This window comes from Astatotilapia calliptera, chromosome 7, assembly GCF_900246225.1.
Source record: "Astatotilapia calliptera chromosome 7, fAstCal1.2, whole genome shotgun sequence".
In the NCBI taxonomy this organism is placed as follows: Eukaryota; Metazoa; Chordata; class Actinopteri; order Cichliformes; family Cichlidae; genus Astatotilapia; species Astatotilapia calliptera.
The window spans coordinates 42,596,856-42,624,116 of NC_039308.1; the positions used below are offsets into that span (position 1 = coordinate 42,596,856).

Here is a 27,261-nt window from a genome sequence, read left to right on the forward strand (position 1 = left end):
GGGAACTATAAAACCTTGTGTAACATTTTGATAGAGATCAATAAGTCACCTAAGCTCACTGCTGTCTGTTGACAGCAATACTCTGGTGAGTTTTCTGTAAGTGATATTTTTACTGCTGTTAGTTGCTGGTCTACATTACTGCATTACTTCTTTGAAGTATAAAAAATATAAATTGTATAAGTATAAATTTTCATCTGGTGTGAGAATTTAATCAAACTGTTTATCAGAGTGAAAATGCAATACTTTTTGGACAGTAGCGGGCATAATGTTAGCTTAATTGTCAGCTGTTATTGTTGTCAACAACAGCAACAACCCACAATGAACGGGTCCAGACCGGTGTCTTGCCAAGGTAGGGATCCCGACAGTTACCCCTGTGTCGGGAGCATGCGCTGGACTGTCCAAATCACGGACAAACAGTATCCGTCATTCTTGATTTTTAGTTCGCAAACACTTCTTATAATGACTTATTACTACTGAAATTTTGGAGGTTTTAGCTCTTTATACAATCAAGTTACAGAAGGATACATATTACCAGGCAAAATGTCGTCGGTTTGTTGAAATAATCCAGTCCGATAATACCTGAGAACAATAAATGTATAATTTCTGTTGTAACCCACAAACTGAACGGTAAATTAACGACATTCATCTTTTACTTTCTCACTAAACTAAAACGTCACGACTTCCACGTGTGGTTAGTTGAAATGGAGGCGAAGTCAACTGGATCCGCTTTCCCCTGCCCAGCGCGTACTCCACATGCAGGGGAACCTAATTCCTTCAGAGATACCTACCTTTACCTACCTTGACACGACACAATCATTTTATGGTGGCCATCAAATTCTGCACTGAGCTTTGGAGAGACTTTTATATATCCTTTATTTACCCGGATACAATGTGTCGTTGACATTAAAAATGTGATTTTCGAAAGAGATCAGTCAATGGATCAAGCCAAGAGGGTAGCAGAAATTGTAACAAACATAACACCACAGTTCTACAAACTTACTTAAAGTGACCAAAAAGGACTGCAGAGGACAATGTGGGTACAAATACGCAGAGTTATAAAGATACTTCAACAACAGGTTATTTCTTTCTTCTATATATAACCCAATCATAAATCATGTTCACTACTGTCTATTTACTAATATGAGTAAAAATATTCGAAATACAAAATACACATAAAAACATCGGAAATCGGTTTTTGGCATAACATCGCTCATCACTAAAGTTTAAAGGGCGTACACGAAACAAACAAGTAGTGTTTACATAGACAATCGTAGTTTTGAGATAGACTTAATTTCAGAGTAGCCAATGAAATCTCTTCTGAGAAAGCAATGCACGCGTTGTTCCAATCAGCTAAGGAATTTCACACATTGAAGGCGGAGCATATTTCAAACGCAACCAATCTCTCTCCACATCTGTCTCCGTCTAGTGAAAAACAAAGAAGCGCATTAGATGAATAAGTAGTCACATAAGTAAAATTTCACTGTATAAAGGTAGCATTTTGTTTGTGTGCTGCTTCTTCACTGTCCATGACAGGTTGCTTATGCAGTCGGACTAAATATTAAAAGTGATTCAGCACTGGAGTGACGTCGTCGGGGTGGTGTCCCGCTCTCCGCTCCGCCTCCGTCTGTCCGGCTCTGGAGAAATTTGAAAAAGCTGAAAGAAGTTGGACGTATTTAGCGAAATCGGAAGTGGGCGTTCATTTGTGTTTAAAATAAGAGTTCAACACACGCATATTCCACAGACAGACAAACAAATATTTTCATATCCCAGCCCAGAAATACTTTTTCGAAGTTTTTCTTTTAACGAATACGCAATTTCTGTAAATTATATTTATAATTTGAATTAGATAAGAAACAGCGCAACTGTCTGTTTTATTCTGTACCGGAAATAGTGTTGAATCTCCTTCGAGGCAGGGAAGCACTTGTATAAAACTCGGCTGGACCCCGCTTCAGTGATCTTTATCATCCTCATCGAATTGGGGAAGCAGCATCGTATTTTTTAAAAGACGCAAACAGGTATTATGTTGAAGATTTTAAATATTATTATTATTTTAAGCAACTACAAATCAGGTTTGAATCGGAGCTAGTTGTGATGTAATGTGTGTAGCTGCGAACTGCGCTGTTAGGCCTGGTTATGTTGGCGGGGATGGAAGGTTAGCTTGTAGCCTTCTTTCTAACCAGCTAACAGCTATTACCAACCGACAATAAATTAACGGCGAGGTTTGACTTTGAAAATAACTTATGCATAATACAATTTTGCACGACATGTTTAACAATGTTTATTTGTCATTAGCGATAGCCGTCTGTGTTGATGCGGGTTGGACCTGAATGAGCGGTTAACGGGGTAACGTAGCAACTGTCACTGTTGTTGCTAAGTTAGCTAGTTAATGGCCCTCGGTAACTAACGTTAGCAACTAACGACCGCTAGTTATGTTATGCTGGCCACTCCCAGTCAAACCGGGAAAGCAAACAATCGGTGATGTGGTTAATTGACGGCACGGTTGATAACCAAAGTGATAATGACTGGTTGGGTGTATTTAAAGGGGAGTCTAGTTGATAAAGGTTAGCTGTGCTCATTTGGTTGTATTTAAGTTTGCATTCTGTAATACTGAGAGCTAGAGGTGTAGTGCTGCTTTTTTTTTTTTTTGAGTAGGAGAGCTTATTGATCACACGTATTGAGTTGTAATTTGTTTCTAAGGCTATTTCACTAAAGTCACAAATTTACATTACTCTGACCTGAGAAAAGCAATCAAATGTGAGACTGAATTTAAGAACTTCATCAGTTTTTACATGCTGTTTACAGCTGTTTCCTTCGTGGATGTCTTCTTTTTCCATTCTTTCCTGTTGGGTAGTTGTCAATTCTTTCTCTAACTCATCTCTCTCCCTGACCTGTTCTGTGTTTTGGATCTCTACCTATCATAGCGTTAAGCTCGTTTTCCATTAGTACCAACTTGGATCGACTCTCCACGGTTTTTAGGGTTTTCCATTAGGTCATAGTACCTGCTCGGCTGCAGTTCCAAGTGATTTGAGCAGGTACTAAAATGTGATGTCAGACTGCATGCCACTGATTGGCCGAGTCATGAGAGCGTCTCATTCACGAAAATCAAAACTGCAGTCTTTGAAACCCGACAACAAGGGAAATGGCTACAAAAAACAATGCCATGGTCCCAGAGTCCGATGAAAAGCTACAGACTAAGCAGCAGGTATGTTCTTGCCTTGAACTCCATCTTTGTTGTAGTGTTCGTGTCGCATATTAATTACATCACTGGACACTCTGCAGCATGGCTATGACGACAACCACAGATATTCGATGGTACTTGATTGCAAACCAGTTGATCTGAGTCGATCCGAGTAGGTACTAAAGGTAAAGGAGTTTCAAAGCCAGATTTATAGATTTATCCAACAGCCTAATTGATTCATCCAGAGGACACCTGCTTTATATCAAGCGCTTCAACTGTTTAAACCTAGAATCTCTTACACCTGACTTGTACGATGTGCATAACACAAAACGTTATTTACTCTCAGATCCTGACACATCCCTGTATTGAATTTAGAAGGTAACTGTGTCACATGCTCAAGTGTGCCATTGCCCTTGTTTTTTCTTGTATGCCAATGTGTGGTATATTAAAGTCAGCATGAATATTGCAACTCCATTAAAGTAGTTTGTGGTTTTCATCAGCCAGATTGTGCTACAGTAAAGCTCTCTTTCAGCATTAAAAAGCTACTGTCAGGATATAAGAAAGTGGTGCAAAGTGGTTTGGACTGAAAAGTGTGGAAATGGTAGATATTTTATTTGGTTGGCCTTGTTGCATATGTATTTATATGAATTTCCCTTTAACAGGACACATTTTTCAGAGAACAGTTATTAAATAGATCCTACAAACATGATTAATTAGGATTTTTGCATTCAGTTCCATTGTAAATGTAATAGTGATATTTTGGTGGTGGAATTTGTGATGGTTTGAATCAGAGGAGGAAATGTTGTCAGAGAGTGCCCAAGTGTCACCAGTGGATGCCTCAAAGCTAGCAAAGGTTTTAGTCATATACTCACATTGTTAAAACTTTGGCTATATACTGTACAGAATATGATTTTATGTCATGGCAAAGGCTGTGAATTTGGAGAGGGAGCAGTCAGAACTGAAGCGACTGTACTACCAGAAGGAAATGGCTACAGCATTAGAGACATTGAGGGCAGCTACAATGACCTCTGAATCCCACAGCCAAATAGGAATTGTGAAGAGGCTGCTAGGAAAGCCACAATCACTAAATACCTGCGGAGAGTAAAGCAAGTCCTAAGGAGTCAGCTGAATGGGAAGAACAAGATCTAGGCAATCAACACCTACGCTCTGCCAGTGATTAGACACCCTGCTGGGATAATAAGCTGGTCAAAGGAGGAGATGGATGCCACTGACATCAAGACAATGAAGCTCATTACACTGCATGGAGGGTTTCACCCCAAATTCAGTAGCCTGAAGGCCTTTTCACATAGGCTCTGAAACCCATTAATTTCTATTGCATGTGTCGCACGATAACGGTTTCCTGCTGAATTAAGCAAAGTACAGCGTAATCTTGCCAGCAAGGAGTTCTTGCACAGCATCTGTACTGTGACGTGCCTTTGCATCACCAATACAAATGAAGCCAACAACCACTTGATGAACAAAAACATTCAGTGCATATCAGAGTTCAGTGAACTTTTTGACAGAACTTTATGTGTGTATGTAGAGACCTCCAGAGCCTTTGAATAAGCCATTCCTTTCAACAGTTTTGGGGACCTCGGGAGAAAAGCAGTGTTGCGGAAACGACTGTGTCGAGTATGACCTGGAAGTCGTGATGTTAAACTGGGACATGCTTTTTAGGGTTGTTGAGAATGACCGAGCTAAGGTTCTGTGGGACTTCCAAATACAGACAAACTGATGTTGGCTAACCAACCGGACATAATATTTGTGGATAAACCAAGGAAGGCAACTGTAATTGATGTTGCTATACTAAGTGAAAGCAACAAAGGATCATGAGAAGCTTGAAAAAAGTACCACAGGCTGAGAGAAGAGCTTGAGAAGATGTGAAGGCAGCAGTGCTCCCATTGGTAATCACCGCAGTGACCCCAAGCTGGACAAGTGTCTCCAGCAGATCCCAGAAACAACACCCAAGATCTCTGTCCAGAGGAGCGCAGTCCTAGGAACAGCAATGATGCTACGCGGGACCCTCAAGATTCCAGGATTTGGGTAGAGGACCCGAGCTTGAAAGGGGACATGAAATGCTACACATATTAAGCCTAACTTGCATCATAGAGCCCTGCTCTCAAAAACGGACAAATCTAACACTGTCTGTGTCTGGATTTAAGAAATAAGTGCTTAAAGTTTTAAAAACATTTTAGCGCCATCTTCTCTCAGTGTAGAACATTACGTCACCAGGTTGGTTGTTTGGTGTAGGCTTGCATTAGTTAGTTATTAGTTCTGTCATTAGTTGGATAACAGAGTGGAAAGCAAGGGGACTAAAACTAAAAATCTATTTAATGGGATCACTTTTGTGCTGCCCCTGGATATAACAATGTTAAAACAAAAGATATACTGTCCACTTCCACTGTCTGGCTGTCTTGGCTTTCCAAACTCAGCTTTTCAAAAATTTTACATTGGTTCAAGTGTGATCAGTGATCAGTCCAAGTCAGTTTGCAACTGTTGGCACAAAGGTGAGATGCGCCCTCCAGTTTATAGTGCTCCCAGAGTATTTTAATTTATTCAAAATATTCATATCTGGTGTCCCTGTTTTGGCATATCGCCACACAAAGTGTGTGTGTGTGTGTGTGTGTTCGTGTTCGTGTTCGTGTTCCAAACCCTAGTATTTACCTGGATAAGCCCAAATCCTGCTTGGTAGTTCAGGGTTAAGGCCTTAAGAAACCAATGAGTGATGCCATGGTAGCTAAGCCAAGTTAACAAAAAGTCAGAGCTCTGTTGAGCCATCATTCTTTTAACCATAGCTAGCGATGACTTCATGAATTTCTTAACAGCAGGGACGTTGTAAGTTAACTTTGAGAATCCTTTAATGGAAAATGTCAATAACTAATAAAAGCATTTTGAACCATTTATCGTATTCTTCAATAATGGATCATGCAGCTTAACTGTGCATGCATCATGCATTATCAACATTATAATCTAGAGAGAGCCCATCTACCTTTCAGAGAAAGCTAATTTCCAACCTTTTTATCTAAAAAATTCTTGAAAGTGTTGTTGCAAAACTGCTAACTGATCACTTGCAGAGGAATGGTTTATTTGAAGAGTTTCAGTCAGGTTTCAGAGCTCATCACACTACAGAAATCATATTAGTGAAGGTTCCAAATTATTTTCTTTTTGCATCTGACAGTGGGCTCATCTCTGTGCTTGTCCTGCTAGACCTCAGTGCAGCATTTCATACGGTTGACTGTTATTTTATTACAGTATTTAGAGCATGCTATAGGTATTAAAGATACTGCACTGTAGTGGTTTGAATCACATCTACCTAATGGACTCCAATTTGTTCATGTAAATGGTGAGTCCTCTTCGCACACTTAGGTTATTGAAGGAGTTCCACAAGATTCTGTGTTAGGACTAATTAAACTTAAATTATGCATGCTTCCCCTTAGCATTAGATGGCATAGCATACATTTTCCATCATTTGGTACTATATAAATAAAATTGCATTGAAATTAAATTGAATCTCTGGGCGTTTCCCAGTGGAGTTTGGTGCTTCATCTAGCCAAAGAAATAGCCACATTATGTACATTCACTTCTTAACCCAAAACCAAGTGCCTCAACTGATCTGGACCATGATAATGGTGTCTGTTTGGGCGTGACCTCAATTGCTAAATTAATTATCAATGGGCAAATGTACTGTAAGTCTCTTTTTCCCAACTTTAGTTGCTATCAAATGACAGTTACCATTAGCTGCCATTAGCATAGAACACTACGCTGTACTTGCTCCTCCTCCTCCTTTCCTTTTTCTTTTTCTTTCTCAGAATCCTGCTACATCTATTTCTGTTGACTGTACAGTGGGAAGATGAGGCGATCGAACTGTAGAACATTATCCACTCTAGATACATTAGCAGATGGTCATAATAAATTTTTAACCAGTTGCTTAAAGCCTCACTTTCCCACTATGTACCACATTGTTTCTGAACCACTGTTTGCTTTTTCTGTCATATGGACTTCATCTAAGATGTTTGGTTGAGTCATTTGTTTAGTTTTTGCTTTTTAGAGGTTGCTAAAATAGGCCCTGCCCCACCCCACCTCGTTTTTTTAAATATATTTATTTTTTAATAAAGGTATTAAATTGTAATTTGAGGCTGACTGACTTGTCAGAGATGCCCAGGCTTGTTTTGTGTATGTGCAAAGGAATGTAAACAGATGGCATTGGTAGAGTATAGCTTGCTATGATATTTTTGTCACATAAAAAAATTTATACCAGGATTATTGGTATAGGAAGAGATCTGGCTGATGTAATGGAGAGAGGGAAGATGGATGAATTGTGTGTGTGTGCAGGAGACCAGGTTGAATACAAGCAAGGCCAGATGCATTGGAGGTGGATTCATTGAATTTCTAAACTTCTAGCTTTCTTCTGGGTTTGACTCCCCCCCCCCCCCCCACCACATAGCTGACTTTTTTTTTTTTTTTTAAATTAAGCATTGCCACAATCAACTGGTCAGTGATGTGCTTTACTTTCGTAATGCTCTAAGCTTGTAAATTTGAGTTAAAACTGAGGGGTTTCTTCCAATGTATACATTGTATAAAAACTTCAGCAAGAATTTGAGCTCTCACTTGAGAAAAATCTAAAAGAAATTAGTTTAGATTTTAGAAAAAGAGTTCATGCTCACAAAGCAGAACATGTATCTACAAGGTTATCACAGCATTTCCAAGTGTGAACAACTGGAGTGTGAAGTATTATCAAGAAATTCAAAGAGCCAGCCAAGAGTCTTCAGATGATGGCGCAAGTAAACCGCTTTAGGCTTCCAGTGTGCACAAGAAACTCTTATACGTATTGTTATAACTGGTGCACTTTGGTGTTGGTTTGATGTTGATGGTGTAAAAGTCCCACTTATCATAACTGCTGGTTAGCTTACAAAGTTAGAGGCTTCCCAGATTAATTAGGATATCTGGATAACAAGGACTTTAATTTTTTTTTTTTTCTTGGACATGCCGTGTAAATGATATGTGTGTGTGTGTCCCACACCTCAGCAGTGTACCTTTGGGGAAGCTGAGTCCCCAGGCAGCCACCATGGGGGACGAGAGCGAGTGGATGAAGCTCCCCATTGACCAGAAATGTGAACACAAGGTGAGCCTCTCATTTATGCTTGTCTTCTGTGAATGTATTTATTTTTTTCCTTCAAAAATATTTGTAAATGTTTCTACACAGCTCTTTTACTTGATATTTGATTTTTAATAAAAGTTATTTCACAATTTGTCTTGATCCATGTAAGGAAATTATAAAAAGTTTACTGTTCATCTGGAATTGGCGTTTTCAGCGGAAGAAACGTTTTGTCACTCAAGATGAAACACATTTGCTCAGTGCTGAGAGTGGTCCTGTTGCTGAGGTTGGAGTCATCCTGTAATCTCTTATGAACTACCTCCACTCTGCTGAAACTTCTGTCCACAGTTGCTCTGCTTCTACATCTGCAATGTTGTTTCTAATTCAGGTTGGGTTGACACACGCAGCTTAGAGGAGCTGTTTGGGGTACTGCAGCTGTACGCCCCAGTACTTTAGAAGTGTGTGTGTGTGTGTGTGTGTGTGTGTGTGTGTGTGTGTGTGTGTGTGTGTTTGTTTGTTTTTTGTGTTTTTTTTTTTTTTAAGTGGGTTTTTTGTGTATTAATAGCTACTATAGCCTGTTTTACAATAGTACCTACTTGAATGGACTCCGTATGGTTCAACAGTTTTCTCATTAGGTTATTGTACCTGGTACAAGGTACTTATTTTAGTACCTGCTTGCCCGAGGTTCCAAGTGATCCAAGCGGGTACTAAAATCTGACGTCGTCAGACTGGATGCCACCGATTGGCTGGTCAGTAGCGTCACACGATGAGTCATGAGATCATCTTGTTCATGAAAATCAAAACGCTCACTTTGGTAACCCAGCAACAGGGAAATGACTACAAAAAAACCCCCCAAACAATAATATGGTCCTTCAGTCTAACGAAAAGTCACAGACCAAGCAGCAGCTATATTCTTGCCTCGTAGTCCACCTTTGTTGTAGCATTCGTGTTGCATATTAATTATGTCGCAGGACGTTCCGACATGTTGCTATGTCGACAGTCACGTACTCAAGGCAGTATTATTTTGTACTGGAAAACCTGTCGAGTTGTGGCGATGTGTGGTGGTTCGATCAGAGTAGCTACAAATGTTAAAGGGGCTTTTATTTCTTTGGAAAGAACCAAAGAATTTCGTTTTCTAGTTTGTGTTCTTTAACACATTTCTGAAATGTACATTATTTTTCAGTTTTGGGTAACCTTACCTTATTTTTTTTAATTTTTTAATTTTTTTTAATAACCTCTGGCAGTTCACCACTTTGTACTATTTCAAGTTATTCATTGGACTTGAACGACTTGAAATGCAATAAATAAGTATTGACTGATGTGGGGAAAAAATGATCATATAATTAAAATGGTTCACCTTGTTAGATCTGAAATCTGGACTATGCTGAGATTAAGCCTCCGTTTTATTCTGGTTGTAGCCACTGGAAGATGATACAGCTACTCAGGCAAACGAACCACTGGACATGGTTAGCATAATCAGCTGGAATATGTTTTATATAGAAGTCCCCCCCCTCCTGAGCATGAGAGCCACAATTTTTCTTTTTTATTTTGTTTGTTTTTTTTTTTTTTTCTATACCAAACAAAAGGCTTTTAAATGAACCACACCCTGAACTCAATGTGATTAGTGCTTTTGTGTTTAACATGGGCAGGAATGCCATTGTGGTGTTGTAGACTGTACAGAGAATGTGAGCAATCCAAGTTTCTAAAGCTAAAACGAAACTGCACCCTTTTCCTTTGTTATTCTCTTTTAGCTCACAAATAAGTTTGACTGAAAAGCCAGCAATCACTGTGCCTACAGTAGATTTAATAGGCATATGGAGCATACAAGGATATACACTTTCTAACTGATGTCTGAGATTTTTCTTAAGGCAGTTCACCTGCGCAGAAACTTGAAACACTGTGTATGTCCATTTAGTTTGTTGTTTGTGAAAGCATGACTGAATAGGAATATTTGAATGGTTTTTAATCATGATTTTATACCATATCACTACATCAACACAAGCTGTACTTTCTTGCTCTTTCCCCCCCCCCCCCCCCCCCCCCCTTTTACAAGAGTGAATTGACAAAAACCAAGCAGTAGTAGCAAATATGGATGGAGCCACTTTGCATCACACACTGCTTAGTGAAGCCCTCTTATGAAGCCTCAAGCTAAGCATTGGCATCGCCATTCCTTCATCTCCCAGCATAATGGAATTCATGCTGAGTTACATGAAGTCTTGTGATGCATGAGACTGAAGAAGTCAGTCGAATGAGTGACAAATGTTTCTCCCACTGAAAATGCTGCATACGAATCAACTTTTTGGGATTCTGGAGAATCCTGTCTGCCTCCTTAGAATTACTATCATTTAGAATGTTTTAGCATTTAAATTGATAAGACATGTCAGACTTCAAGGATTCATGTTGTATTTTTAGTTTTAGGCTGACTGGTGATGCATGATTTATCTAATTTGGCTTTTTTTTTCTTTTTTTTTTTAAATAAAACCAAAAGCAACATGTGAGATCAATGTGTGATGTTTTAAGACTATTTGATCTTGGGATTGCAAAACAAATGTTTTGTCAATATAAGTTGTCTTGAGTATCTTTTATCCTTTTGCATCATTTAGCATTATTGTCCAAACAATGTATGAAAGTTGGAAGTAAAATATGGTGACAACACTAATTCTCAGTGTGTTTGATTCAGATTTGGAAAGCCCGCCTGAATGGTTATGAAGAAGCACTGAAATTGTTCCAGAAGATAGAAGATGAAAAGAGTCCAGAATGGGGGAAGTACCTGGGACTGATTAAGAAGTTTGTCACAGACTCGAATGCAGTGGCTCAGCTCAAAGGTCTGGAGGCAGCCCTTGCCTTCATTGAGAATGCCCACTTTGCTGGAAAGTAAGTAACAGTAACAACAAGAGTTTCTCCTGCAATTTCTTTTAAAAGTCTGGAAAAACCCAAAACTGTGCCTCTAAACAAAGAACAGGCTTTCTTGGTTTTACATAGTCTGTTGTGTGTTGAGTTGCACTGCAACAACAGTGGTTTGCCTTGTGATTCAATTAATGTATAAAGGTAAACTGGACTCAAAGATGGTGCCAGTTAAATTGGTGGTGCTTAATGGTTATTAGTTATTCCCTTGCTAACAGCAGCTTTGGACCTAGTCTGTAGAGTTTCTGTTAATCTGATGAAAATATAATTGTTCATCAGAATGCAGACTTAATTTGTTGCCAGTAGCCTGCATTTATCTTGAACTGCAGAAACAGTACAAGGTTTTTACTTTTGTTTTGCCAGAAAAATGGTGTTTGTGACCACAGAACAGAGTACATTAATGCTGAAATTCAATACAGAAATCTGCTGGGTATTATTTTTTGCTGTAAGCAATTAAACACATTATTTGAGGGTCAGATTTTTACAGCATTGATTTAAGGCATTAATATGATTTGAGGGCAACAGTCTGCACTGACAGAGCCTCGCCTCTGTCAGTACGCCCCAGGGTGGCTGTGGCTACAATGTAGCTTGCCATCACCAGTGTGTGAATGGGTGGATGACTGAATGTAGTGTAAAGCGCTTTGGGGTCCTTAGGGACTAGTAAAGCGCTATATAAATACAGGCCATTATTGTGGTGCGCTAATGACAATTAATAGTTGTTTTTAAGAAACTGTATTGCTGGTGTTGATTAGTAAAGTGTCATTGTTTGTTTGGCTAATCCCTCACATCGCTAACTGCAGTCCTATCTGTAGTGAGTGATATAGCCCTAGAAATTGTACCACATGATTTTGTGAAAATTTCTGATGATGAAAAGGTGTAAGTACATTTGTAGTCAGATGTTTATATACATTCATCATAGGCATGAATGTCAGGATAAAATGAGGCTTTTAACAATTTCATTGAACATGTACAGCATGCGTGTTTAATTATTTTTATTTTATTTAACTAGGAAGATCCTATTGAGATTAAAAAAAAAACTTTTTTTTTTAAGGGAGACCTGGCCAGGAGAGGCAGCAGCAAGTGTGACACAGTTACAAAAATTACAAAGTTAACACACACACACACACACACACACACACACACACACACACACACACTTGCTGAAGGATGAAATTAAAAAACATTGCAATTTATAAAATAGAAAACAATGAGCAAATATTTAGATTTTTTTTTCTCTTTTGAATAGTTATTATTGCTCATTAATATGACACATATTTATTTTTATTGGATTACTCAGTTAATTGATTGGATAATCAATAGATTAATTGATTAAAATAATCAATAGCTGCAGTACTACTCTTTTCCTTATGGTGTGTTCGGGGGACATATTTTTATGTTCCTGCTATGTTGTTATAATTTTGAGCACCTGGTGAAAAAATGTGTTTTTAAAAACAAACAAACGTAACACAAAAACGTAACCTACGTGGAAGCTGAGGGGTAGCACTGGCGGCTGCGAAGATCCTTTTTTGGTATTCAAAAGTTTGAGTCAAGTTATTAAAGAATAATGAAGGTAGCAGTAAGGCAGTGAAACTCTTTATTAAGCAGTAGTAGCACTGATGAAAGCGTGCCATTTTGTGTTTGGGCCACACACTACTCCTTATGGAGAGGTAATTATGGCCACATGCTATCATGAACTTGTATATCTATCTATGTATATGCCTATATCATTTTTTGTTTGTTTGTTTTTTTTGTCTTTGTCACTCTATAGGACGACAGGTGAGGTAGTGTCTGGTGTGGTGACCAAAGTGTTCAACCAGCCAAAAGCACGGGCCAAAGAGCTGGGTATGGACATCTGTTTTATGTACATTGAGATAGAGAAGGCTGAAGTGGTTCAGGACGAGCTGCTCAAAGGACTCGACAACAAGAACCCCAAGATAGTGGTGGCATGCATCGAGACTTTAAGAAAGGCTCTCAGGTTAGTGTAACTATACTGAGAATCCTTTAATGTATAGACACAGCAAATGTAGTATGTCATGTTAATGTTGCCTGTCAGGATAAAGCTCTAGCTGCCACACAAGACCAAATAAACAAAAAGCATTGACTAAGTTTGATCAAATTGCTCATTTCTAACCACTGGAATCAAATTGCTGTAAGTCAGTCTATGTAAGTGTCAGTTCTGTAAATGACAATAATCAAATGTCATGTAATTGTCTTTTCACAGTGAATTTGGGTCTAAAATAGTAACATTGAAGCCAGTAGTGAAGATTTTACCCAAACAGTTTGAGTCTAGAGAGAAAGCTGTGAGAGATGAAGCCAAGCTGCTTGCAGTAGAGATCTACAAGTGGATCAGAGATGCTTTGAGACCTTCACTTCAGAACATTAATTCTGTACAGGTGGGGCCCATTATTACACACATTTTGCACACGTTTCATTCATTTTTGTTCATTTCAAGGCATGATAAACTGAATAAACCTGTCTTTTTTTTTTTTTTTTTTTTCCTGCAGCTCAAAGAACTAGAGGAGGAATGGGTGAAGCTACCTTCATCTCCTCCCAAACAGACGCGCTTCCTGCGCTCCCAGCAGGACCTGAAAGCAAAGTTTCAGGAGCAACAGGCTCAAGGAGGAGAACAGTCAGACGGTAGGTTTATAGAGTAGAGAATTGCTTCTTTGACGTGTTGTTAGATAAAGAGGAGATAAGTCAGTCATAGTGTGATATTGACTTTTTCTTCCCCCCAATCAATCAGGAGATGATGGGGAGGAATTGGTGGTGGCAGTGGATCCTTATGAGCTGCTGGAGCCTGTGGAAATTCTATCAAAGATGCCCAAAGACTTCTATGAGAAAATTGTAAGTTTACGCAGCTTTCAGTTCAAAAACCTTCCCAAACATCAAAATAAGGTAATGGACATGGTCAGCAATAATACTCAGGTAGGCTGTAGCATTTAAATGATCTTCTTTTGGTCCTACAAAGCCCAAAGACAGTACCCCCCACATCAATACAGCTATAACACCAGCAACCTGAATTGTACAATGAATGGATCAGTCATTCATGTTGATAATGGCAAAATTTGACCCTACCATTTGCTTTCAACTGATCCAAGCTGGAAAAGAGTAGTTGGACCTCTGGAAGAGTTCCCAATATGTTTTATACTCCACCTAGGGGGGTGTTTATATACAACATGGAAAAGAGCCACAGGAACAACTAGGGCTGTGCAATATGACCAAAATCTCATATTGCGATATAAGACATTTATTGTCCCCGACAACAATATATATCACACAAATTTTACATTTTCTGTTAATTCTTTGAATTTCCGGTCACTTGACTTGGGTGAAGTGTTTTCAGCTGGTGTCGTGTACCTGGAGTCCAGTGTTACATAAGTTGAAACGGCCACAAATTTCTCTTAGTATTTATTACATGGCGTGATGCAGGGAAAACTCTGTTCTAAGGTTTATTTTTTAGCACCTGACTGCTCTTTTTAGCTCCTCGTCCGTAAACACTCCACATACCTTTTCATATGATTCGGTTTATTTTGAAAAATCTCAACAGGATCTTCAGCTTTATTGTGAAAGGTTTATGTGGAAAATAAACAAGCAGACAACGGAGCCACGCGATGGTTTTACCTTCGTTGTTGCTAACGACAACTCATAAAAACAGGCGCTTGTCCGTCCGTAGTGTGGTTATACTAAATATAAGAGAAAGAGAGAACTTTAAGAAATTCTACAGTGACCATCAAAACGATGAAAAAATATTGCCGTAAACAGTTTATTTTGCGACACCACGAAACAAACGATAGTGTAATGTGAAAAGATAGATGTTGTCATATCATCATCTGATATATATCGTGATATTGAACAGCCCTAGGAACAACTTGTTAAAACTGTTTTTATATGACAAGGTTACAAGCTGCAGTAGTTGAAATGGGGCATTTTCTAAAGAATATAACCAAGACAACCCAATAAGAAGAAAGACAAATATAACAACTTGCTTCTCTAACATAGAAGTGACGTAATTGACCTTCAAATGCATCCTTTGAAGGACACAGCTCATAAATTGGGACATGGTTATTGAGCTCCCCCGTCTGCCTTGGTTTTTCTGTTTTTGTGTACCAACAGGCCTGTTTTTGTTAGTTGTAATTATTAGCATATTAAAATATTCAGTTCAGGTGATGGTACAATCGTGGAGTTTAAATGCTGTTTAATAACGTGTGTTTGTTCTGTCTATTGTAGGAAGCTAAGAAGTGGCAGGAACGAAAAGAGGCACTGGAGGCTGTCGAGGCTTTGACCAAGAACCCCAAACTAGAGAACGGAGACTATGGAGACCTTGTCAGAGCCCTAAAGAAGGTAAAGGTTCAAAGTACTCTTGAGTGGCTTCAAAAAGCATTTTTTCTCACAGGTTTGGGTTTCGCGATTGTCTCTTGACAAGTTTACTGTGTTCTAGGTCGTAGGGAAAGATGCTAACGTGATGCTGGTTTCAATGGCAGCTAAATGTCTGGCAGGACTGGCTACTGGACTGAGGAAGAAATTTGGAACATATGCAGGACAAGTAAGTTGAAGTGCCTTTTCTTGATCTAAATAACAGCACATTTTTGAGAAGAGAAAATGTTCTCTTTAACCTTGAAACACTAAACGTATGCTGTAGGCTGAAATGATCAGCACAGCAACTTTAGGAAATAAAACAAAAAACAAAAGTGTTTTATTTCAATTTTTTTTAAATTCCTTTTATTCATTAGGAATAAAAACAAACAAACATGATGCAAAGCTGTATAACAGATTGAGGTATCATAGTTTTCTCTAGTGTTGGATGCTGCACAGCAGTCATAAGTTTTGCACTTTTAAACTGATCTGTTTGTTTGCATCTTATATCACCTGTTTGTAAATGTCATCGAATAGGCTGGCCCAGTTTGTTACTTTCTAATGTGAGATGTGTCTTTTAAGGTGGTTCCAACCATTCTAGAGAAGTTCAAGGAAAAAAAGCCACAGGTTGTCCAATCCCTGCAGGAGGCAATTGATGCCATCTTTCTCACTGTGAGTAAATTCTTTACATCTCATTGACAACAGACTTCAGCATGTAAATCTGACTGAAAAACCTCTAGTCCTTGTTATGTGTACTTTCACTTAACAGCATAGATCAGCATGTTCAGTTTTTAGCCGTCGGCCATAAAAGGCTGTTTGGTTATTGTCACCACCCCCACTAGGCCGGTGCTGTGAACAACTAAGTTTGTGAATGCAAGAACGAGGTGACGTAGGAGCTTCAAATTGATACCGAAGTGCATCCACTAAGAATCTTGGATGAGTTTGAATCTCAGTGACCTTCTGAGGTCAAGTTTTCATAAAAACTTGCGAATTTCATAACTTGAGATCAAGACGGCATAAGATTTCGAAATTGAAAACATAAGTGTGTTGACTTATAGCTGAGAGGTAGCACTGGCAGTTGATGGTGTTCTTTATATTATATGCATTTTCCCCGTAGTTATAAACTTAGAACTTAAACTCCTGTTAATTGTAGAGAATTTCACTGACTGCAGACTTCTCCCCCCTCCAGACAACTTTCCAGAACCTGTCAGAGGAAATCCTGGCTGTGATGGACAATAAGAACCCTTCAATCAAGCAGCAGGCCTCTCTTTTTCTCGCCCGCTCCTTCAGACACTGCACACAAGCCACATTGCCCAAGAGCATCCTCAAGCCTTTCTGTGCTGCTCTCATCAAGGTGACTTAAGAACTGCAGCATTACAGTGTAATGCCTTTTAGGATGAACCTATAATTAACCCTTTCATGCATGAATTACAACCTCAATCAGGATTTCTCCAGAACCTTGAGGGTTTTTTTTTTTTTTTTTTTTTTTTCAATAAAAATCTTTTTCTGCAGTTTAATGTCAAATTGCACTCTGAAAAAAAAAAATCATGGTACGAGTAAGCAATTGGAGTGAAAAAATAAATTGTGAAATCAATTTATAGACCAAAATGTATTCTAAACTTTTGACTCAAAATAGCCACCTTTGGCAGATATAACGGCTGAACATACCCGTGGCATTCTTTCTACAATAGAAATCAAATATTCTTCAGAAAGTTCTTCCCATATCTGTTGGAGCCTCCCACTCTGTACAAGTCAGTGATCCTGGATCCAGCAAAACAGCCCCAGACGGTCACACTTCCTCCTCCATGTTTGACAGTTGATGCCACACACTGTGGAACCATCCTCTCGCCTACTTAGCGGCATACAAAGATCCTGCGTGATGAACCAAAGATTTCAGATTTTGATTAATCGGTCCGTAATACCTTCTTCCAGACTTCAGTAGTCCAATGATGGTGTTTAATGGCCCAGGAAAGCCTTCTTGCCTTATTCTGACATCTTAGCAATGCCTTTATTGCTGCAACTCATCCTGTCAAATCTGCAGCTCAAAGTCTTGTCTTTGAAACTCAGACTTGCTTACTACCACCACTATTAAGCTGTGCTTGAAGCTGTTGTCCTGTGAGCTGCTTATCACACAGAAACTTGTCCTCTGGTTCAGTGGTGGCTTTGGGTCTGCCAGACCTTTTCCTGTCAGAGTTTGCCCCAGTTTCTGTGTGCCCTTTGGAATCACTGACACTTTGACTTTCTTTGCAATTTGTCTGTAGGAAAGACCTGCATTTATAAGTGTTATAATGGTCTGTCTCTCTTCAATCAATTCTATTGTTAATTGCCTTTTTCTCTCAATTTTTGTAGCAGTACATTACTCCTGCAGCACAATACTGCTCCACTGATGCTCACGAGGGTATGGTACCACAGTGTGTTCCAGCACTGCTTTTATGCAGACAGAGTGGGTTGTAAGTAATCCCAAAAGTTGGAACACCTTTAGGAATTAGTAGCACCAGCTTTCAAGGCTTGATCAACCTCCATTGCTGCAGAACTGCTTTACATTGTTGACCCCCCCCCCCCCCCCCTTTGTTTCCTTCTCCTTTCTTTAAAAAAAAAAAAAAAAAAAAAAACGAAACAAAAAAAAAAACCTGGCAGTTCTCCACTTTTGTATCATTTCAGTCTATTCTTTGGACTTGAATGACTTGAATTGCAACATTCTTCTTTGTTAGTACTGAGTGCAATCTTGGCAGACAATATAGGCGAAACTGCACCCATAGTTTCCTGAAGTGTATTGCTGTTACAAAAATACGTGTACATGGTATTAGTATATAACAATAAAATTCGATGAATTTGTATAGTCAATGTCATCGATAATGGTGAGGATCGTTGCAGCCCTATTTGTGTATATCTGTATGAACTCGGACACCTCCTTAACAAATGTTTGCTGTAACATTCACAGATACAGTGATGTTAAGTTCTATGTTTGCATTTGTTTTATGTTCAATATATGTCACCTGTATGTAACTTAACAGACACCAAAATTTGTATCGCCTATTGAATTTTGTTCTAGTCACCACTAAATATGGAATGGAAAAATTTGAAAAAGCACTGCAGGTCTGGCCAACTAATTCTAAGTATACCTATGTTTTTCTCACAGCAAGTAAATGACTCTGCCCCAGAGGTCCGTGATGCTGCTTTTGAAGCTCTGGGGACTGCCATGAAAGTGGTGGGAGAGAAAGCTGTGAACCCTTTCCTGGCTGACTTGGATAAACTGAAATTGGATAAGGTGAGGATCAGGAAGATGTGAATTCAGATGTGAATTCGGTTCAATTTTTTGTTGTTGTCATGAACTGTTCACTTTGTTTTTGTTGCAGATTAAGGAGTGTGCTGATAATGTGGAGCTCTCAGGAGGTAGGAAGGGTGCAGGAGGAGGCGGCACAGTTGAGAAGAAATGTGCAGCTAAAGCCGTCGTCCCTGCTGAATCTGTATCCAAATCCTCTGTTCCATCGAAGAGCCAGACTTCTGCCAATAAGGTGTGCTGGGAGCAATGCATGTACAGAAAAGTCAAATTAGTCGAAGGAGAAATATTGTTGCCTTATTGTATATCAGCTTTGTTATTGATAAATAGGATGGTTGGCATCTTTACCAGTCTATAGTTCTACTTGAAACTTTATCCAGGTGTCAGCAGTGCCACCTAAGAAAGGGAAGCCAACCTCTGCAGCTGGTGCCAAATCCAAGAAGTCCTCCGACAGTAAAGAATTCACGGAGTCTGAACTTTCAGTAAGTCATTACTTGACTGCATGCTGGTCCTCTGCAACAAATGTCCGGCATATCAATACATGCTAGAACACTTGCTGTCTCCCAGTCCAGTGTGAAACTCATTGAAAAGAGAGGCAGCTATTCTAAGAAAGCTGGACAGAGCTGCAGAAAGTCTTTAAGCCATCAGCAGGGGGAAAAAATGTGTATATACTTGTACTATCCTACTACAGTGCACAGTTGACAGTGTACCTGCCCAATGAAATGTACACACAACGCAAGACTTTACATTCCCACGTACTTCATTTCTTGACAGGCTTTACAACTTAAAAACAAAGACAATGATGTGAATGCAACAGCCTACTATACTGTAAAACAACATGCTAGTAAGCACAGTTGAAAATAACAGATTTAAACAGCTGATTAAAGTAACTAAAACAATTCCATGTTTTCACTTGGGATTATATGAATATTGTCTTAAAGTTGGTTATCTTAGTTAATCAGTATCCAGTCCTCACTACTGACAAAGAGTGCCTAGCAGCATTAACTCATGTTATCATAGTAATATTTTATCCCTGTGGGATACAACATTATCAGGCTATTGCTTTGGAATTTCTTATTGTGTGCTTGTGTGTTGTTATATCAGGCTGAGGTGTGTCAGGACTTGGCTGCAGGTGTACTTCCTGCCTCCTGTCTTGAACAGCTGGACTCGGCCAACTGGAAGGACAGACTGGCCAGTATGGAGGAGTTCCAGAGGGTAAAGTCTTCCTGTTCTGTCCTCATCAGCTGTGTCATAAACAACTTCATCACAGAACAAAAGCTGATTGACTCATAATATCCAGCAGTGATTGCAAATAACTGCCATTTTTCATTAAATTTGTGTATCCTTCTAGGCTGTTGAGACGATGGATAAAGCTGCAATGCCCTGCCAGGCCTTAGTCAGGATGTTGGCCAAGAAACCAGGGTGGAAGGAGACGAACTTCCAGGTAATCATTGACAAGATGATGTTAATGAAACATCATTAACACCTGCTCAACAATTAACAACTACATTGCACAATTAACTAATGGGAGTGTCTCTTCCAGTTGACAGTGCTCCTATACAAATTTTACTGAAGGATTTGATGAGAATTAAAAAAAAAATGTCAATGAAAAGCTGCTGTAGAGGGAACCAAAGTTTTGGCACTGCACTTAAAACCATTGGCATTCTTTGAAAGCCAGTGTGTAAATGGCAAAATAAAGCACCTGTTATAGGACAGATCAGCCATGTCTGATTACTTACCCTTTTCTTGTTCAGGTGATGCAGTTGAAACTGCGGATTGTGGCTCTCATTGCTCAAAGGGGACAATTTTCCAAGACCTCAGCCTCTGTTGTTTTGGATGGCTTGGTGGACAAGGTTGGAGATGTCAAGTGTGGTGGAAATGCTAAAGAAGGACTGACTGCTATTGGAGAGGCCTGCTCACTGCCATGGACTGCAGAACAGGTAAGGATCAATTTTTCTGGATTGTTAAAGATTGAAAAGGTCTTTTTATATGTGCAGAAAATGACAGAAACATCAACAGATACTACTGTAGCAACAGCGCCTTGATACAACTGTTGTTAATAAAATTGAACTGAGAATGCACAGTATTAATGACTTATGATTTTTCTTTGTCAGGTTGTTTCTATGGCTTTTTCCCAGAAAAATCCCAAAAACCAGGCAGAGACTCTGAACTGGCTGTCTAATGCTATGAAGGAGTTTGGCTTTGCAGGGTAACTTCCTGTCCATCACACATCACTTTATTTGTAACATAATTTCCAACTGATTTTGATTTTGGGGGGGCTTCTTTAAAACATCTTCATTTAACATTTTGCCAGGGAGGTTATGTTTTTGTTCCCAACTGCCACAGGACGAGAGGCAGGGTAAATCCTGGGGAGGTCCATTCACACTTATATTCACATCTATAGACAATTTTAAAATCACGAACTAACCTAACCGTACTAACTGCATGTCTTTGGTGGTGTTAGGAGGGGGAATACCTGGAGAAATCCCACCTATTCCTGTTAGGCAACAATAACACCAGTAAATGAATAAAAGGAAAAACAATTCTACAAAAACAGAGTGGGCCAAAGTTTTTCTACAGCAAAGACTCCTTGCCAGTTATTATAAATGCCTGATTGCAGTTCTTGCTTTTTCATATTGCAACTAGATCGCATATAGAAGATTGAGATGGGCACCATGACATCAGTTGTTTTCCTGGCCTCATGTATCTATGCCATTTTCACCCTGGAAGTTGTCCTAAAGACCTCTGTTAACATTTGACCTCCCTACTCTCCAGTATCAATGTGAAGGGTTTCATCAACAATGTGAAGACAGCTCTGGGAGCAACCAACCCCGCTGTTAGGACAGCAGCCATCACTTTGCTGGGAGTCATGTACCTCTACATGGGAGCTCCACTACGCATGTTCTTTGAAGATGAGAAGCCGGCTCTCCTTGCACAGATAGATGCAGAGTTCGAGAAGGTAGCACTTCCAGAGATTTCTCTAAATTTAACTATGTGCTCAGTTTAGCAAGTGTGACCGGTTTAATTATTGTAGTAGTATAATAACAACAACGGGAAAAATAATCACAACTAGTGTCTCTTTATCCTGTCTCCTGTTTTAGATGCAAGGTCAATCTCCACCACCCCCTATCAGGTTCACCAAAAAAGTGGCGGCAGAGGAGGAGGGTGCTGAAGTTGAGGAGCAGGATGAAGATGCTGGAGGTGGAGGACAAAATATCATGGACCTGCTGCCCCGAACAGATGTCAGGTAACCTGATTGTTTCCTTGAAATTTATTTAACCATGCATCCATGTGCGGCAGCTGGAGCATGGCTTCTCCGATGGCGACATTTTCAAATTCTTAGGTCCACACAGGGTTGTTACCCATCTTAAGAGCTTCTAGACTGTTGCTGTTTAGACATTTATCTGGCTAATTAAGCCATCAGTAGGATGTTGGGCCTTAAATCTGTAATATGTCATGTTTGCTATCCCCCTTCTTTCTTTAATGTAGCTCTTTTTCCTTCTGTCTCTAAGTGACAAGATCACGACTGACCTTGTGTCTAAAATTGGAGATAAGAACTGGAAGATCAGAAAGGAAGGTCTGGATGAGGTTGCAGCCATCATTTCAGAGGCCAAGTTCATCATGGCCAACATTGGAGAGCTGCCTCTGGCCCTGAAGGGACGTCTCAGTGACTCCAACAAGATCCTGGTGCGTAAGATGGTGCTCTTCACCTGACCTACAGATCTCGTGTGCGTGCGTGATTTGAGAGGGGAGAGGGGGGGGAAATCACCTGTACTGTATTTATCTACTTAACCTATTTGGTTCTTATCTTTGGTGAGGAAAGTATGGAGATAAAAATTATCGCTTTGTGTTCAAGCATTAGTGCTCCTGCCTTCATTTAAAATCATGCATATCGATGGTCTGGTGAAAAAAAACATTCAATCATTTTTACTACTCAGATTTCTCCTTCTAACATATTGGTCAAACGTATATTTCGATTCATCTTTGATTAAGAATTGGAGTACTTAATTGGATCGTTTTTACTCACACAAGGCTGAATGTTAAGATCCTTTAACCCCTTCCCAGCTGTGACAACAAGGAGTGGCCAAGGGGCACTTTTAGGATGCTAATGTTCACATTTTGAAATGAAAAGGCAGATGGTTTGGAAGACAGGTAATAAAGGCCATCTGTGTCAACTGTCGTTGAACAGAGGGGGTAGCTTACGACACTGACTATTAGCCACCTACAATGCAGATTTGAGATCCCTTCCATGGCGCCTCAACCGCCACTCACATCTGTAAGGTGACCCCAATAGGTGAGATGATGGGGTGAGGCAAGCTCTTAGTGGTTTGATCCGAAACATCTGGTGATAATGATCCATGCCTTTATTCATGACGTGATGAGGCACATTAACACCACTAGGATTTAAATACCTGGAACTCCATTTGGATTTTGAACTGAAGGAGCCTCTTGGATGACAGGTGAAATGTCTCTGTGAAACTTAAAGAAGTCCAGTTGATTTCCTTAGATGAAATCTAATGTGTTTGTGTCTGTCTCAAAAATTAAAAACTGTAACAGTTTAGTGTGGAGCGATATTATGTGAGGTAACTATGTAGTAATACTTAAACTAAATAGGCAGTAAATGTTAATAAGGGTTTTACTTTGTGTTTTTCAGGTGCAGCAGACTCTTTCTATTCTGCAGCAACTGGCTACAGCCTTGGGACCTGGACTTAAGCAGCACGTCAAAGCTCTGGGAATTCCCATAATAACCGTTCTAGGAGACAGCAAGGTACTCAGACCACCGATGATAGTATTCATGATCATCTTGTTGCAAACTTCTTTTTTTCTTTTTTTTCTTTTTTTTTAAAAACCCTCCATTCCAGAGCTTTCCTGCTTTTGAGATTTTTACATGAAAATTTCATAAAAATATGAAAGTGCCATGAAGGAAACATGTTAATGAAAACAATAGTAAGATATATAGACCTAGATTGAATTGTGCTGGCAATTATTTCTGCAGCCAAATGTGAGGGCGACTGCCATGACCACACTTCAGGCCTGGGTGGAGCAGACTGGGATGAAGGACTGGCTGGAGGGAGAAGATCTTTCTGAGGAACTGAAGAGAGAGAATCCCTTTCTGCGACAAGAGGTACACACACACACACACACACACACACACACCCCTATTCTTTTTGCTGTGTGGTCTCACAGAACATAACTTTGACTGTTCTGTTTTCTAGAGATGGATTTGAAATTTTAGTTGTTGGTGTTCCTTATTGCATGAATTGCAGCACAACGGGATGTAAGTAAGAGACTCATGTTTTGCTGGAAACCTCTCTGCATTCCCCAGGTGCTCGGCTGGTTAGCAGAGAAGTTGCCCACACAGAGGACTGTTCCAGGGGATCTGATGCTGTGCATTCCTCAGCTTTACGCCTGTCTGGAGGACAGAAATGGAGATGTGCGCAAAAAGGCTCAGGATGCCCTTCCTACCTTTATGATGCATCTTGGCTACGACAAGATGACCAAAGCGACAGGCAAACTCAAAGTACGAACCTACGGGATATTTTTGCTTCTTGACCACAAATAGTGAGTAGGGATTAATGTCATCTTACTCTCATCTCCCCTCAGCCTGCCTCTAAGGATCAGGTGGTATCCATGTTGGAAAAGGCCAGAGCAGTGATGCCAGCTAAACCTGCGGCGCCAGCCAAAACGGGGGGAGGGAAAGGATCTGCAGAGCCAAATAGAGCTGCTTCAGGTATTTTTAATATTTTAGCATAGTCCCGAGTACGTGTTCAGAACATTTCGGTGGTACTCAAATTTATCTAAACAATGGATTGCATTTAATATTACAGGAATGGTTAAAAAAAAGTAAATTCCACCAATACAGCCAGTCTTTATCCTGATGATAAAGGTGAAGCTTGGCGGTTGAAGGTTGCTGTTGTTAAGACTGTATTGGACTTTTTCTCATGTGTAACTAAATAATGATGGAACCCTTTTTAGCTTTTAAATCCCCTGTTTTGTTTTAAGTGTACTTGTTCATGTTTAAGAGTGATGCCTTTTTTTTGATCTCCTCTCCTTCACAATGAACCCTCTTCAACTGGTCTAACAATAGAACTCAGGATTTCATTGGAGAGAAGTTTGTCATTTCCTGTTAGGCTTGCAGGTATGAGCTAAAATGGCCAGACCATTCTATTAATTTGAATCTGTCCTCTGCAGCCTCCAGGTCTCAACTACCAAGTGAAGACGTCGCTGATAGTAAACCAGAAGTTAAGAAAGTCCGAGGTGGAATGGCTGCTAAGAAGGTATTTATGCTTCTCACGTGTGTGTGTGAGTGAACATTATTCATTTTGTGTACTGCACTCAGCAGATACAAGGTGCTTTATAAATTAAGTCAGTACAGTATGGTTTGCCATGCCATGCACATTTGCGACTGGGTTTTTTTTTTTTTTTTTTTTTCTTTTACACTATTTTCTTATCAGTTAATTCAGGACTAAGAAGTTGTAAACACAATATGGTTTTTCTACTCACCCAGCCTCCCTCCCCACCTGAGGAACCCATCCCTCCCCCTTCTTCCAAGGACAAGGACAATAATGGTAGTAAAAAGCCTTCCAGCAAAGGGAAGGCTGCTGGTGGCAATCAACAGGTAGATGTTCAAGTGGTGTTTAGTGATGAAAGTCGGCTCAGAACTTCATTTGAACTGTCCCTGCTCTCTCCCAGTACATCAGGAGCAGAGTTTCTCACTGGGCTCTTTTTAACTCTTTTCAGCCTCTCTCTCTCTCGCCGTGGTTGTGTCAAAAATGCACTAACTTGGTTGCAAAAACAAAATTGATAGTTCACACAGGATTCAGGTTTCACTTAACTGCATGAATGTGTGTGTCAGACTTCAGCGTTGCAACCTGCCTTGCATAACACCTCCTATATTTCTTCTTTCTGCAGTGTGTTACTTACAAGCTCTTCCTCTCTTCATTTGACATTAGAAAACATTACTATGCTCACACATCCACAGGCAGAACAATGTTTAATTCAGCTGTTCTCACTATGAATTTGCTGTTGCTTCCCTCAGGGTGCTGCTGGTAAGAAGCCTGTGTCTAAAGGTCTGAAGGATGATGAAGATAAGTCTGGGCCACTCTTCATCCTCATCGCCAATGCGAAGGAACAGAGGATCAAAGAGGAGAAGCAATTGAAGGTACCAGTAGATGGAAAAACAGCAATAGGGCATGTCTTTGTGGACTTTCTAATTGTAGGTGTGTCCTTTGGGCTGCTGGACTTTGTTTTAGACTCGTGAAGTCTAAAAACATGAAATTTAAGAACTAAGGTTATTATTTATTTATTTATTTATTTATTTATTTATTTATAAGCTGAAATTTAAATTAAACATTAGATATTGTTCTGTGTGCAGTGCGCTAAACACCACAATGAAACAGAGAACCAACCTAACATGAAGTGACAGGAAGCTAACATACTCAACAACACATCAAAAGAATAGAAGTCCTATAAAAGAACACAAGTTTTATTGGCACAGACAAAGGCTTTGACTTTGAAATGAAACATACACAATCTGGTGATCAAAATATGCTGGTTGTACAGCTGACGTCAAAGTTTAATAGACAAAGACCAGTGTGTTGTCTCTATAGATGATGTACACGTGAATATAATTTTGGCACAAATGAAACTTCCAGAGGAGCCGTCATAGGGCAATAGGCGGCGTGCACTCTGGGCAGGTCACCAGTCCATTGCAGGGTCCATACAAAGACAGGCAAGCACATACTCATATCCTCATGTATAGCTAATTTTTAGACGCTCCAATTTAACCAAATTGGAGAAATGGAAGAAAACCATCGCAGATAAGAAATCTCTATGCAGCATAAGATCAGGTTTGTACCCAAACTTTTATTACTTTGAGGAGAAAGTACAGGAGAGAAGAAGACTTGAGAATTAAAAGCAGCTCTAAAAATATATAGAAATACTTTTGTCTTATTAATGGGCAATAATGAATATTAGAGAGAAAAATGTCTTTCAAATTCAACTGCTCATTGGTTTCCATTTTAGACTCCCCCCCCCCCCCCCCCCCATTTGTTTCATTTTTCCAAAAAACCACCTTTATTTATGAATAACTGAGTTTGTCTGTAAGCCTTTAAAGGAGAATGTGGTGAGAAGCAATAATAACAGCATTCTGAAGTTTCTGTGCTGCTGAAAACAAGATGTTATGAAGGTGTAGCTATTAATTAATTAATATTAACAATAATTCACTGTTCGGTATAATAACCCTCAGGTCAGTGGCTCAGTTTTACTGGCCCAGTTTTACTGCTACACACCTACCCAGTAGTTATACAAGGTGGTTACAGGAACAGCGCCGCTGTGTTGGATACTACAAACACGTTTTGGTTTTGTTTTTTTCATTCTACCTGAGCTCAGTCTGTCTGTAACTGCTCGGCCTCTTTGCTCTTCGCGGTGTGTAAACAGACTCTGGCTCCA

At 39.6% G+C, this 27,261-nt stretch overlaps 1 protein-coding gene across 5 annotated transcripts in view; it reads left to right on the plus strand.

The window, feature by feature from the left end:
- Positions 1 to 1,947: 1,947 nt before the first annotated feature.
- Positions 1,948 to 27,261, plus strand: part of ckap5 (cytoskeleton associated protein 5) — a 41,690-nt gene continuing 16,376 nt past the window's right edge. For 2 of the 5 annotated variants that reach the window (XM_026174877.1, XM_026174879.1), the window contains exons 1-28: positions 1,948 to 2,015; positions 8,204 to 8,300; positions 10,954 to 11,147; positions 12,946 to 13,152; positions 13,399 to 13,570; positions 13,682 to 13,814; positions 13,921 to 14,021; positions 15,405 to 15,518; positions 15,616 to 15,720; positions 16,113 to 16,202; positions 16,720 to 16,884; positions 18,670 to 18,798; positions 18,887 to 19,045; positions 19,191 to 19,292; positions 19,915 to 20,025; positions 20,162 to 20,254; positions 20,565 to 20,750; positions 20,925 to 21,019; positions 21,586 to 21,769; positions 21,912 to 22,057; positions 22,323 to 22,497; positions 23,465 to 23,578; positions 23,807 to 23,935; positions 24,137 to 24,331; positions 24,415 to 24,541; positions 25,003 to 25,088; positions 25,319 to 25,429; positions 25,850 to 25,972. In XM_026174877.1, the coding sequence (XP_026030662.1) occupies positions 8,244 to 8,300; positions 10,954 to 11,147; positions 12,946 to 13,152; positions 13,399 to 13,570; positions 13,682 to 13,814; positions 13,921 to 14,021; positions 15,405 to 15,518; positions 15,616 to 15,720; positions 16,113 to 16,202; positions 16,720 to 16,884; positions 18,670 to 18,798; positions 18,887 to 19,045; positions 19,191 to 19,292; positions 19,915 to 20,025; positions 20,162 to 20,254; positions 20,565 to 20,750; positions 20,925 to 21,019; positions 21,586 to 21,769; positions 21,912 to 22,057; positions 22,323 to 22,497; positions 23,465 to 23,578; positions 23,807 to 23,935; positions 24,137 to 24,331; positions 24,415 to 24,541; positions 25,003 to 25,088; positions 25,319 to 25,429; positions 25,850 to 25,972 (3,603 nt within the window). In that variant the 5' untranslated portion in view covers positions 1,948 to 2,015; positions 8,204 to 8,243. The remainder of the gene's footprint in view (positions 2,016 to 8,203; positions 8,301 to 10,953; positions 11,148 to 12,945; positions 13,153 to 13,398; positions 13,571 to 13,681; positions 13,815 to 13,920; positions 14,022 to 15,404; positions 15,519 to 15,615; positions 15,721 to 16,112; positions 16,203 to 16,719; positions 16,885 to 18,669; positions 18,799 to 18,886; positions 19,046 to 19,190; positions 19,293 to 19,914; positions 20,026 to 20,161; positions 20,255 to 20,564; positions 20,751 to 20,924; positions 21,020 to 21,585; positions 21,770 to 21,911; positions 22,058 to 22,322; positions 22,498 to 23,464; positions 23,579 to 23,806; positions 23,936 to 24,136; positions 24,332 to 24,414; positions 24,542 to 25,002; positions 25,089 to 25,318; positions 25,430 to 25,849; positions 25,973 to 27,261) is intronic. The other 3 variants (XM_026174880.1, XM_026174881.1, XM_026174878.1) reach the window with 2 other exon arrangements.